The sequence below is a fragment of the Penicillium nucicola genome, assembly GCF_028828085.1.
Source record: "Penicillium nucicola strain IBT 29836 chromosome Unknown utg000007l, whole genome shotgun sequence".
Classification (NCBI taxonomy): Eukaryota; Fungi; Ascomycota; class Eurotiomycetes; order Eurotiales; family Aspergillaceae; genus Penicillium; species Penicillium nucicola.
In genome coordinates, this window is record NW_026643131.1 from 775,435 (window position 1) to 787,879 (window position 12,445).

The 12,445-nt window shown below is 52.8% G+C and overlaps 3 protein-coding genes across 3 annotated transcripts; 2 read left to right on the forward strand and 1 right to left on the reverse strand.

Annotated features, from left to right (window-relative positions):
• Positions 1 to 360: 360 nt before the first annotated feature.
• N7511_007347 (RPC34 RNA polymerase subunit family protein) lies at positions 361 to 1,480 on the reverse strand (the record flags this gene model as incomplete). Its single annotated transcript, XM_057129724.1, has 2 exons — positions 361 to 1,174; positions 1,236 to 1,480. 2 exons carry the CDS (start codon positions 1,478 to 1,480, stop codon positions 361 to 363), a joined length of 1,059 nt encoding a protein of 352 aa, XP_056982792.1.
• Positions 1,481 to 1,820: 340 nt separating this feature from the next.
• Positions 1,821 to 3,699, forward strand: sti1 (Hsp90 cochaperone STI1; the record flags this gene model as incomplete). The annotated part of the gene is made up of 4 exons (XM_057129725.1): positions 1,821 to 1,885; positions 1,947 to 2,140; positions 2,190 to 3,481; positions 3,547 to 3,699. The coding sequence occupies 4 exons, from the start codon at positions 1,821 to 1,823 to the stop codon at positions 3,697 to 3,699; spliced, it is 1,704 nt and encodes a 567-aa protein (XP_056982793.1).
• A 2,170-nt stretch (positions 3,700 to 5,869) lies between these two features.
• N7511_007349 (uncharacterized protein) lies at positions 5,870 to 10,637 on the forward strand (the record flags this gene model as incomplete). The annotated part of the gene is made up of 4 exons (XM_057129726.1): positions 5,870 to 6,076; positions 6,135 to 6,197; positions 6,248 to 8,942; positions 8,992 to 10,637. The coding sequence occupies 4 exons, from the start codon at positions 5,870 to 5,872 to the stop codon at positions 10,635 to 10,637; spliced, it is 4,611 nt and encodes a 1,536-aa protein (XP_056982794.1).
• Between the last annotated feature and the right edge of the window lie 1,808 nt (positions 10,638 to 12,445).

Below are 12,445 nucleotides of genomic sequence, written 5' to 3' on the forward strand. Positions count from 1 at the left end.
TTCATACGTGCTACCTCTGTGCTACTTTAATTTTTACCATTTATCTCATGATACATGTTAAACAGAACCAAATTCGTATTCGTCTAATGTGGACAAATCTGGCTATAATCCTGTAAGACCCATCCCATCCCCAAGTGATGGGACTGCGGAGGTATCCTTCGCAAGATCCCTCCCATATGTCCAAGCAATGAGCAACAAGCCCCCATTCCAGGGAAAGCAAGTGCCCAACCAAACCAAGTCGAAAACGCCATCGCTATATGCACACATATCCCCGTTTTTGTTTTTTCTTACATGCAAACGTGTAGGCACACAGGAACATTCAGTGCGCCAAATCAAAGATTTTCGTGGAACAAGGTCCACTTAGAAACCGAGCCCGTTGCTCAGCCAGGGGTCGAAGTACTCGCAGGTCTCTGGGCTGACTGCGCCGCCGGGCGAGCAGAGGCGGAAGACGGGGCACTGGCCGCAGGGTGCTTCGGTCATGCCGTTCTTCACCAGGTGCTTGTTGACGACGGCGAGGTCGTCGCCTTCGATGGGTGTCTTGCGCTTTTGGTTGGCCTGGATGGCGCTGGGACTTTGGAGGGATCGGTAGTATTCGCCCGCTCCAAGGGATACGAGCTTGTTGTCGTAGCAAAGCATCTCCATCAATTGGACGACGCTCTCGTCTCCCAGCCGAACAGGCGTGATGCCGCTGCTGTTGACGGCGCTGGTGATCGTCTGCACGTTGGGGTATCCCTTGTAGCCGTGCGGGTAAGGGAGGAACATCTTTTCGTCGGACTTGACGTCAGCCTTTCCAGAGGCGGTTTTGAGGCGCTTGTTGCGGCCGCTGTCTGAGGCCGGCACTTCGTACCAGCTCAGTTTGCTGACTGTGAATTCAATAAAGCCGGCGACTGTGTTGATGAAGTTGGCATCGAGTACACCGTCTGTGAACCATGCTCCGCCCGTGACCTCCTCGCTTGGAGCAAGGCCGGCCAGCATGTACATCTTCCGGCTGGGATATTTGACATTGTGCAGAGATTTGATGTAGTTCTTGCTCTCGAGCGATTTGAGGCAGCGGTCCAGGATTGACTTGTGCAAATTCGTGCGGCTTCCGATGTGTCGCACCCAAATGCCTGTCCTGCCTGTCGAGTGAATGACATTGTAAACCATCGCCTCGTCAGGTGTGAGGTTGCGGAGTCTGCAGAGGAATCTGGGTTAGTCTGGGTCCATGAACAGGGTTCAAACCATGTAATGCCTACTTCTCAGCGTCCTCGCGGTCAATCAGTCGCCAAGTCAATTTTCCATCTTTTTGGAGAAGTCGGAAAAGATTTTGATCGACCAAGCTCTGGGCGCATTGCAACAGTAATGCGACGTCATTCTTGGGAATGACTTTGAGATTGAGGAAATCATTCTGGTAGAAGAGGTGGTCCGGGTCGAATTCGTTCACGCATGCATCGTAAAGCTTGGAGGCAAGCTCGGCCACTTGGGACCCCGCGGAGGCCATTGTTGAAGGTGCGGAGAGATCAGGGAAAGTCGAAATTCATATGAGAAGGCTGAGATCTCATATTCAAAGACGCAGGGGTTGATTAGAGCAGCATGGTCGAAGTTGAGTCACGAATGAATCACAAGCGATGTTTTTTTTGGACTTTTTCGCAGCGGGGAATGACTTTGGCCCGAACGGGTTTAGCCCCGATAGCTTCGATGTCAGCGTGGTGGCCTGAACCATCAGGCTGTAGCATTGGAAATTTCGAGAAGCTGCGGGCGACAAAGCTCACCAACGTTCAGTTCTGGTCTTGTTCCCATTGACCATTTCAACTTCCATATCCATATATCACACTCTCATCATGGCTGACGCTTTGAAGGCAGAGGGCAACAAGGCCTTCTCTGCTAAGGACTATCCTACTGCTATGTACGCACCCATACCCCACCTTTTGACAGTGACTCCCGTGAGCTGGACTGATAGATCGCAGTGAGAAATTCACTGAGGCCCTCGCTATCGAGCCCCAGAACCACATCCTCTTCTCCAACCGTTCCGCTGTCTACACCGCTCAGAACGAATACCAGAAGGCTTTGGAGGATGCCGACAAGGCCATTGAAATCAAGCCCGACTGGTCCAAGGGTCACGCCCGTAAGGGAGCTGCCTACCGTGGTCTTGGAGATCTCTGTATGTGAATTTAAACAGTGCTTGAAGTGACATTGCTAACCGACGGTAGTGGCTGCATTCGATGCCTACAGCGAGGCTGTGAAGATCGAGCCTGGTAATGCACAGGCCAAGTCCGGCCTCGATGCCGTTCAGCGTGCTATCAACGCCGAGGCTACTGCCGACGGTGTTACTGGCGACCCAACCGGTGGTCTCGGTGGCATGTTCAACGACCCTCAGCTCTTCCAGAAGCTCGCCAAAGACCCCAAGACCGCTGCCCTGCTTGGCGACGCTGAGTTCATGGCCAAGCTCCAAAAGATCCAGAAGAACCCCAACAGTGTTGGCGAGGAGATCCGTGACCCTCGCTTCCTCCAGGTTATGAGCGTGCTGCTCGGTATTGACATGAACTTCGCTGGTGGCCCCGAGGGAGCCGACTCTCCCATGCCCGATGCTAAGCCCGCCCCCTCCCAGCCCAAGAAGGCGCCCACACCCGAGCCTGAGCCTCAGGATGAGGAGGCCATCGCCAAGAAGAAGGCCCAGGAGGACGGTGATGCCGAGAAGAAGCTCGGTAACGACTTCTACAAGAAGAAGCAGTTCGATGAGGCCATTGAGCACTACACCAAGGCCTGGGAGCTGAACAAGGACATCACCTACTTGAACAACATTGGTGCTGCCAAGTTCGAGAAGGGTGACTACCAGGGCACAATTGAGACCTGCCAGAAGGCTGTTGAGGAGGGCCGTGACCTCCGCGCTGACTTCAAGCTGATGGCCAAGGCCTACACACGTATTGGTACAGCCTACGAGAAGCTTAATGACCTCGCCCAGGCCATTGAGTTCTACAACAAGTCCCTCATGGAGCACCGCACACCCGATGCTCTGACCAAGCTCCGCAACGCCGAGAAGACCAAGTCCAGCTCCGAGAAGAACGCCTACGTTGACGCCGGCGAGGCCGAGAAGGCCCGCGAGCTCGGCCAGCAGAAGTTCTCCGAGGGTGACTGGCCCGGTGCCGTCGATGCCTTCACCGAGATGACCAAGCGTGCCCCCTCCGACCCCCGTGCCTACTCCAACCGTGCCGCCGCCCTCATCAAGCTCATGGCTTTCCCCGGTGCCGTGCAGGACTGTGACGAGGCTATCAGCCGTGACCCCAAGTTCATCAAGGCCTACATGCGCAAGGGTGCTGCCCTCATTGCCATGAAGGAGTACAACCGTGCTTTGGACACTTTCACCGCCGCCTCCGAGAAGGACGATGGCTCCCACGCCCGCGAGATTGAGCAGCAGCAGCAGAAGTGCCTGGACGCTCAATTCAGTGCTCGCGCTGGCGAGACCGAGGAGCAGACCATGGCGCGTATCCAGAACGACCCCGAGGTAAGTACCCACTTGACATCCTCCCCCCCTTGCCATGTTCCGCCCGATCCTAACGTCCTTCCTAGATCATGTCCATCCTCCAGGACCCCGTCATGCAGAGCATTCTCCAGCAGGCCAAGAGCGACCCCGCCGCACTCCAGGAGCACATGAAAAACTCCCAGGTGCGCATGGGCATCCAGAAGCTGATGGCTGCTGGTGTGATCCGCATGGGACGGTAAATCAGAAGTTTGAAGTTTGGAAACGATTGACACGAAACATTTGCCATCATAGTTTATTCCATGTTCCATGTTGCTAAAATTCGATGACCTACTTAGCATTTTATATTTTGACCATGCCACGGCTGGAATGTAAGTTATAAGTGAAGCAACCAAGAGCATTCGTAGTTCCGTTCAGCGTTACTGTAAGGTAATCCCAGTAGCAGACAACAGGCAAGGTATTGGAGTGTCCACACCGACCAGCAACAACCATTGCCCCATCTGCAATCGCATTCGGCGCACTGTTGAACAATCCCAATACCCACTATCAACCGTGTACCACACCTTGACCGTGTACATGTACAAGTACAAGATGGGATTGCATCAGGGAAGACGCTCAAGATATAAGTTACTGCACGGTCCGGCACCACACAACCCAATTTTCACAATGGGTCTCCCTACCAGCCTCAGTAAAGTTTGGGTAGATCTCAGACAGTTCGCCGATCCAATCCCGAAGAAAAAATCGCGAAAAAAAAAAAAAAAAAACAAGCGCCACACACTGTATCAGTGGGCGAGTGGGGATACACGAAGAATCAGATCTCACCGAATCCGTTATCCACCCAATCGCAACAACATTGAAGAGAGACTTTACTGTACAATCCCCTCAGTGCGCACAGAACACTGTACAGTACTAGAGGCACAGACTGAATCTACTGTACTGTGCACTGTACACTGTACAGCATAGTCGAGCTACACATGCACGGCGCAAAGTTAAAAAAAAATAAAAAAAACCGACAAAGGAAGAAAAGAGGACCGGACAGGTGGACAGGGTACTGTATAGGTAGTTTACGATCACCCCCAGGAAAGGATTATCTGCAGCCAGATCCTGGGTTGAAAGATCTAGGTCTATTGTGCTGTACGGTACTTACTGTAGCTTCCAGTGCGAAAAACAAAGCCGGAAGCGGGAAGCGGAGGACAGGAGACGGAGGGAGGGGATATGATGGATCGAATTGGATTACTGTATGCAGCATGCAATGCGCGGAGTACAGTACAAGACTGTACCGCACCGCAGAATATCAGGGAAGTTGGTTTTCGTCAACACCGCTGGTTTAGGATTACATATTGTATACAGTATGCTGTGTGATTTGCTCTCTGGTTGTGAATTGCTTCACTCCAATTGAGTAGTTTGGACCGAGGGGGTGTGGCTCTCTTTTGCCCTGACACTCTCACGAACATGGCATAGTGGATCACCACCGATTCGGGCATAGATCGGAGGTGAGGGTTGAGTTATTGATTTGCATTTCCTCCAGTATACTATATGTGTGCCACGTGTACTCTGGTCCTTTGAAGATATGCACCATGGGCCTCAGGGAAGGAAAAGGTTGCATTCGAGATTGTCGCTGCCTGGAGCTGTAGGGCTGGGATTTAGCCTTGATAGCCCTTGTAGCCTCGGAAATAGCGATCTCCACCTCGACTGGGATCGGAAATCCAATGGTGTCTGTGGCGGTGCTGTCCCACAGCTCGGGTGGAATCTAATAGTTGCTGTTAGTGGCTGAAGCCCCTGATCAGAGAATCAGGAGACATTAGGAGAAGTCAGAAACCAGGAGATTACGAGACTGGCAATGGGAGAGAGGCGGGAAAAGACTGGGAGAGGAATTGGGGGAAGAGAACGACGAGAAAAGAAACGAGAGCAGATCGAGATACGTCATCTCCGATCACCTTCGGAGCTTGCGATCTGCCTCGTTTTCCCCTGCAAAGGGAAGGTCCAGTGGGCTGATTTTTTCCCACTATGTGATTTGCAGAGTCGTAGGACTCGGTAGATTGAGCTGAGTGTCCAATACTGTACTGTAGGCTTGCCCAGTTTCTCCTGTCGCTCTCCACGTAATCACCAGCCACAACTCCCCTTGACGCAAGCGGCTGGGCGACCTGAGCTCCCAATTAGGCTCTCCACCTCTTTCTCTTCTGGTTTTCTGTTCTTTGCATACACTCACCATACACCACATAACCCCTTGTATAGCCTCATAGTCTCAGAAACTTGAGCTTCTCGGTACGTCGGCAACATTCTTCCCCCCTCCCCCTCCAATTCCAGCCACACCCAAGCTATCGCTCTCCCCCCGGCTAACCCACCACAGCCCCAAACGTACCTGGCGACCACCCTGATCCCCCCGTGTGAGAGCCATATTCAACAACCAATATGGCGTCCGCCGACGCGGAGAAGACGGAGATGAAGATCGAGGGCACGATCGAGGCCGCACAGGAATTGCACGATGACCCGCAGTCCCATGTGAACCCCGATAAGATCGAGGAGAAGGTCGTTGCCGATGCGCGTGACGCCGGCGTGCCTGCATATCAGTTCGACCCGGATGCTTCTCCAGAAGACAAGGCCAATGCCGCAAAAGGGGTGCGTGGCGCGCAATGGTTCGAGCTCTGGCGCATTCACTTGGCTGACTTGTTTTTAGCGCTTGCCGCCGGATTTTCATCACCCCAAGAAGCCTGCGGGCGTTGCAGTAATTACAGATAAGGTGAGGGATCGCTCCGCGCCGGTCGTGTCTGGAATGCTAATTCGGGTTAGGTTGATGGGAAAGCGGATTATGATCTGCCTCCCCCGCAATCCGCGACCGCCATTATGGCCGAGGATGCGACGTTGGCGGCGGAAGGGGAGAAGCCGAATGATGACGATTTACGATGGGCGCGCGATCGGACTGGGTGGGCTCCGAAGTTCGTCACCGAGAAGCTGGCCAGTGCTGACGAGGAGGGCACGTTGCTGGATCACCAGGATTTCTTGGAGGCCAGACTCCCTGATAAGCTCTTCGGAGATTGGTATCACAATGCGGCGATCATCGTGTTTGCCTGTATCTCCTCGTGGATGGTGGCTGTTCTGGGAGGTGGGATCGGGTGGGTGTTGATGGTCATGGCAGCATGCAGCACCTACTACCGCACGTCCATTCGCAGAGTGCGCCGCAATTTCCGGGACGATATCAGCCGTGAAATGTCCAAGCAGCGCCTGGAGACCGATACTGAGAGCCTGGAGTGGATCAACAGCTTCTTGGTCAAGTTCTGGCCTATTTACGCCCCGGTGCTTTGCGACACCATTATCAACTCGGTCGACCAGGTCCTTAGTACCTCTACCCCGGCCTTCCTCGATAGCTTGCGTCTGAAGACTTTTGTCCTCGGAACCAAGCCCCCTCGTCTGGAGCACGTCAAGACCTACCCCAAGACCGAACCCGACACTGTTATTATGGACTGGAAGTTCAGTTTTACCCCCAACGATACCATGGATTTGACAGCGCGTCAGATGAAGGACAAGATCAACCCCAAGGTTGTACTGGAAGTTCGTCTCGGTAAGGGTGTCGTCAGCAAGGGTCTCGACGTGATTGTGGAAGACATGGCTTGCTCTGGCTTGATGCGCGTCAAGGTTAAGCTCCAGATTCCATTCCCCCACATCGAGCGTATAGATGTTTGCTTCTTGGATAAGCCCGAGCTCGACTACGTCTGCAAGCCCCTCGGTGGTGACCACCTTGGATTCGATATTAACTTCATTCCCGGTTTGGAGCACTTCATCAAGGACCAGATCCACGCCAATCTGCAGCCCATGATGTACGACCCCAACGTGTTCCCCATTGAGATTGCCAAGATGCTTGCTGGAAATCCCGTCGACCAGGCTATTGGTGTTGTGGCCATCACTCTACATGGTGCGCACCAGCTCAAGAATCCCGACAAATTCTCTGGTACTCCCGATCCGTATGCTGTGGTTTCTCTGAACAACCGCGCTGAGCTCGGCCGTACCAAGATCATCCACGATACGGATAGTCCACGTTGGAACGAGACCATTTACGTTATCATCACCTCTTTCACTGATGCCCTTTCTATCGCTGCTTACGATTGGAACGAGTACCGCAAGGACAAGGAGATGGGTACTGCCAGTTTCGCATTGGACAAGCTCGAACAGGAGCCTTCACACGAAGGTATTTACTTGGAAGTGCAGGCCAGTGGCCGTCACCGTGGTGCCATTCAAGCCGATATCCGATTCTTCCCCGTCATTGAAGGCCGCAAATCCGAGACCGGCGAGATGGAGCCCGCTCCTGAGCTCAACACCGGTATTGCTCAATTCACGATAGAACAGGCTAAGGATCTGGATGGAAGCAAGAGTCTGGTTGGCAAGCTGAACCCTTACGGTGTTCTGCTTCTGAACGGCAAGGAAATCCATATCACGAACAAGCTGAAGCGCACCAACAACCCCATCTTCCAGAACGCCTCCAAGGAGTTCCTCGTTACAGATCGCAAGAATGCCAAGCTGGGTCTTATCATCAAGGATGACCGTGACCTCATGGCCGACCCCATCGTTGGTCGCTACCAGATTAAGATGACCGATATGATCAAGATGATGGAGCGTGGCCAGCAGTGGTTCCATCTTCACGGAGCCAAGAATGGTCGTGCCAAGCTGATACTGAACTGGAAGCCCGTTGCCCTGGGAGGCGTTGGGGGTGCCGGCTACATCGATCCCATTGGTGTGATGCGTTTCCACTTCAAGCGTGCTTCCAATCTACGCAACCTGGAAGCCATGGGCAAGTCTGACCCTTACGCTCGTGTGCTGCTTTCTGGTATGACCCGCGGCCGTACTGTTACCTTCCGCAATAATCTCAACCCTGAGTGGGATGAGGTCGTTTACGTGCCTATCCGCAGTGCTCGCGAGAAGCTGACTGTGGAGGTTATGGACGAGGAGACCATCAATAAGGATCGAACTCTTGGTTGGTGTGATCTGAATGCTTCAGACTTTGTCCGTGAGAGCGAGTCCGGTGAGTATGAAATCGACGATGAGAGACAACCCATCAGCAGCCCTCTCAAGATCAGCGGCGGCAATGCCAAGGGCGAACTTCACTACACTGTTGCTTTCTTCCCTACTGTTCCTGTCATCAACCCCGAGGACGAGGAAGAGGAGCAGGAGGAAGAAGAGTCGGATGCACTCGGTACTCCTGGCCCTGACGATCCTCGGAAGAGTACCGACTCCAAGGTTCGGAGCATGCACGTCAAGTCTGCTAGCGTTGACTCGAAGGCTTCCAAAATTTCCAAGGCCTCCAAGGCCTCCAAGGTTGTGTCCAATGGCACCGCTCCTAACGGCACCAATGGCGATCCCAGCGCTAGCCGCAACAGCCTGGAAACCAATGGATCCCGGCCTGCGACTGGACCCCTATCTGAGACCGCATCCGTGCGGTCGATCAAGTCTATCCCCCGGACTTTTGTCCATGCGGAGGATCTGGAGAAATACGGTAGGTCTCATATGCTTTCCTCCGATTTGCTCACTGCTAACGTTTCTAGAATCCGGATTTATCGTCTTCAAGTTCCATGAGGGTAATCTGGCACATGCTCATGTCCAGCTGGAGGTGTTGATGGATGACTACATGTTCCCCGCGTATATCTCATCGAAGATTCACACTACGACCGCCAAGTTCTCGGATGTTGGCGAAGCTTTCGTTCGTGAGCTTGAGTTCTCCAAGATCACCTTGCGTCTTGTCAACAAGGATGACCCCAAGGATTCGAGTGAGGAAAACACTGTTGCCAAGCTCACCGGTGACACCCTGCCTACCCTCATGCGGATGTTGTACACTCCTACCGAGCTTGTCCTCCGCTCCAACACTGGCGAGGTGAGCAAGGTCACTGTCAGTGCCCGCTACATCCCCACCCAGATGAAGCTCGACCCTACCGAGAGTATCAACAACATGGGTACCCTGCGCGTTGATGTCCTCGATGCCGCCGAACTTCCCGCCGCCGACCGCAACGGCTTCAGTGATCCTTACTGCAAGTTCTACTTGGGCGACGACAAAGATAGTGTGTTCAAGACTAAGGTGCAGAAGAAGACTCTTCACCCGGCCTGGAACGAGTTCTTTGAAATTCCCATCAAATCCCGTATCGGTGCTAAGTTCCGTGTCGAGGTATTCGATTGGGACTTTGGTGACAAGGCTGACTGGCTTGGCTCTTCTCTAATTGACCTCGAGATGCTCGAGCCTTTCCAAGGACAGGAAGTTACTCTGCCTCTGGATGGTAAATCCGGCGTTATCCGCATGAAGCTTCTCTTCAAGCCCAGCTATGTTATGCGCTCCCGTCAAGGTTCATCCACCTTCTCGGGTACCTTTGCGGTCCCCGGCAAGATTGTCGGCGCCCCTGTCAAGGGTGTCGGCTTTGTGGGCGGCGGCGTTGTCCGCGGCGCCTCCTTCCTGAAGCATGGTCTCATGTCCCGTCTCCACAAGGACAAGGGCGAAGACACTGCTTCAATCATGGACAGCATTGAAGAGCCGCAAGCCAAAGGCGAACGCCTAACCCCCGCCGCCTCCATCGCCGAATCTCCCACCCAGAACACCAACGGCTCCTCCCCAAGCAGCCCGAAACAGGAACACAGTCGCAACCGCAGCACTGCATCCCAGTTCGGTGACCGCCTCAGCGTCTTCGGTGGCAACGGCCGCGCCGACACAGGAACGGCTAACATTACCGTCGTCTCGGCATCCGGATACCCTACCTCGGCCAATCTGCGCGTTATCATCAGCCGCCCGACCTCCCGCGGCACAAAGGAACTGCACAAGACGAAAGCGCACAAGAACTCCAGCGGTAGCATCACCTATGACGACTCTTTCCGCGTCCCCAACATCACTGCTGACAAGCAGTACTCCGTCAAGGTCGTCAACCACGCCACTTTCGGCTCGGACGATGTCCTCGGCGAAGGTGTCTTCTTCGTTGACGATCAGGGTTCCGTCGCTGGTCAGGATAAGACCATCGCTGCCGGCGAGGGTGAGGTCGTGATCCGCTCTAGCTTTGCGCCATCCGACTCCAACCTCAGACCCACCACTTCACACTCGACCGCCGGTGCTGGTGATATGTCTGAGGGAGCCGAGAGTCCTGATTCTCGCAAGGTGCCTCGCAGAAGTTTCTTGAGTAAGAGAGGTGGCGAGAGGAGTGTCAGCGGGGCGTAAGCCTTCCTCGCTCGTCTCCCTTCGCCTCAGCTGAACTGCGGTGATGTGAGAGATGAGATGAGATGAGATGAGACTGTCTCTGTTGGTGGAGAGTATATGAAAACATGAGTTCCTTTTTTGTCATATTGTTCGCGTTGGCTTTCTGTTTTCTCTTTTTTTTTCACGTTTTCTGCTATGGTGATATCCTTAGTTTCTAGTTTTCTTTCAAAATAGGGTTCTCACTCTGACCCGCTTTCGCTCTGCTACTGCGTCGAGCTGGATTATAACCTGAATAGTCGAATGAAATGGTTTAGAACATTACGAAGTGGCTTGAATAGCTGAGGTCGTCCTGCACTGTGCTTTGCTGTACAGTACTGTATGTACATGAGATAACAAATCCCTATTTTAAGAACCCCAATCAGAACGCCTTCCCAAAATTGAGACCTCACAATTGACTCCTGCACTGTACAGTAAGTATTGAGGCTCTCCGAATAAATGTCTCACCCGCCCTAACCGGGCCATCCACGATGCTATCCAAAAAAAGCAAAATCCAGTAGTCGGGCGAACCCTAAGGCTGAGAACGCCAAGCACACGGCGGAAGTGCGGTTCCTCGCCAGTTTCCGGTAAAAATAACTTGGCTAAGTTAACTCACTTCATTTTACGGAACTCTACTTAACTTAATACTGTAGCTCCACTCCACCACCGCTGTACCCAGTTCGACTTCGAACGCCATGTCTTAGACATCCCACTCACTAACTTCCCTGCGGAACCTCTTGTCCGGGCTATTGGACTAGCTTGGACTTTGACCCTTCTTACGAGATTGGTGGGCGCTAAGTTGTTAACTTGGTCTTGGCTTGGCTTGGACATGTATGTCATTTCAGTTACGCTGCTATAATTCAACTTGTTTGTTCATCGGAGATGTTGGGGTTCCAGTACAATGACTTTTGTACTGTACGAGACACTTGGACCCCGGCGTGAACCCTTTTCCGAAACTCTGTTGCCTGCACAGCCCGAGATGATCTTTGATCTGCGGGGGGGACGTGGTTTGGAGTACAGTATTGTATGGTAGGTCTCTTTGTATGCGCCGGTGAGTATAGGTGTATTGTCACTATGTAATTTAATAGGTAGTGTTATGTTAGTCAAGTTAACTATGGGCAGCGCTGAGCTAAGCTAGCTGGAATACGGGGGGTCCAAGTCAAGCATAAGCTGGGGCTATAAAGTAAAATAAATTCAATTGCAAATGAGAGACAAATCAAGTATTTTTAGTGTCGAACCTTGGAAGTGCTGGGACTTGGTGGGGGTGTAATTTGGTTAGGTCCACTTGTGTTCTAGACAGAGAGATATTGGGGACATAAGTTATTTAATAGGGGTCTAAGAGTGCAGAGTGCAGTAGACTGCAGGAGAGAACGGTAGAACTCATGTATTGGCCTTGAATTGAGAGATTTTATTATGTCCTTGTGATGGATTATATTATGCACTGTTCTAGTCCTGCCTATGCCTAGACTACGGAGTTCTGTGTACAGAGCTGCATTCGGAAGTGTGTAAATAGTTACCCCCTTCCAACGGTCAACATTCCACGATATTATTAGCCCCAAACGTGGCCTATCGGCAGGCGGTCAACCGAATGCCATTGAAGCCGAAACATTCGCCGAGTCTGAAACTCAGTGCTAAGGGAATTAACCGGAGCTTGCGTGGTGGGTCGTTGAAAAAGGGGAGAGGGGTCTGGACTGGTGTCCTCCGTAACAGTTGGGTCAACAGTTGAGGTTGCAACTGCTGTAGGAGCTGTGCAATGGCAGCTGTAGCTGAAGCTGGAGCTGTAGCTGGAGCTG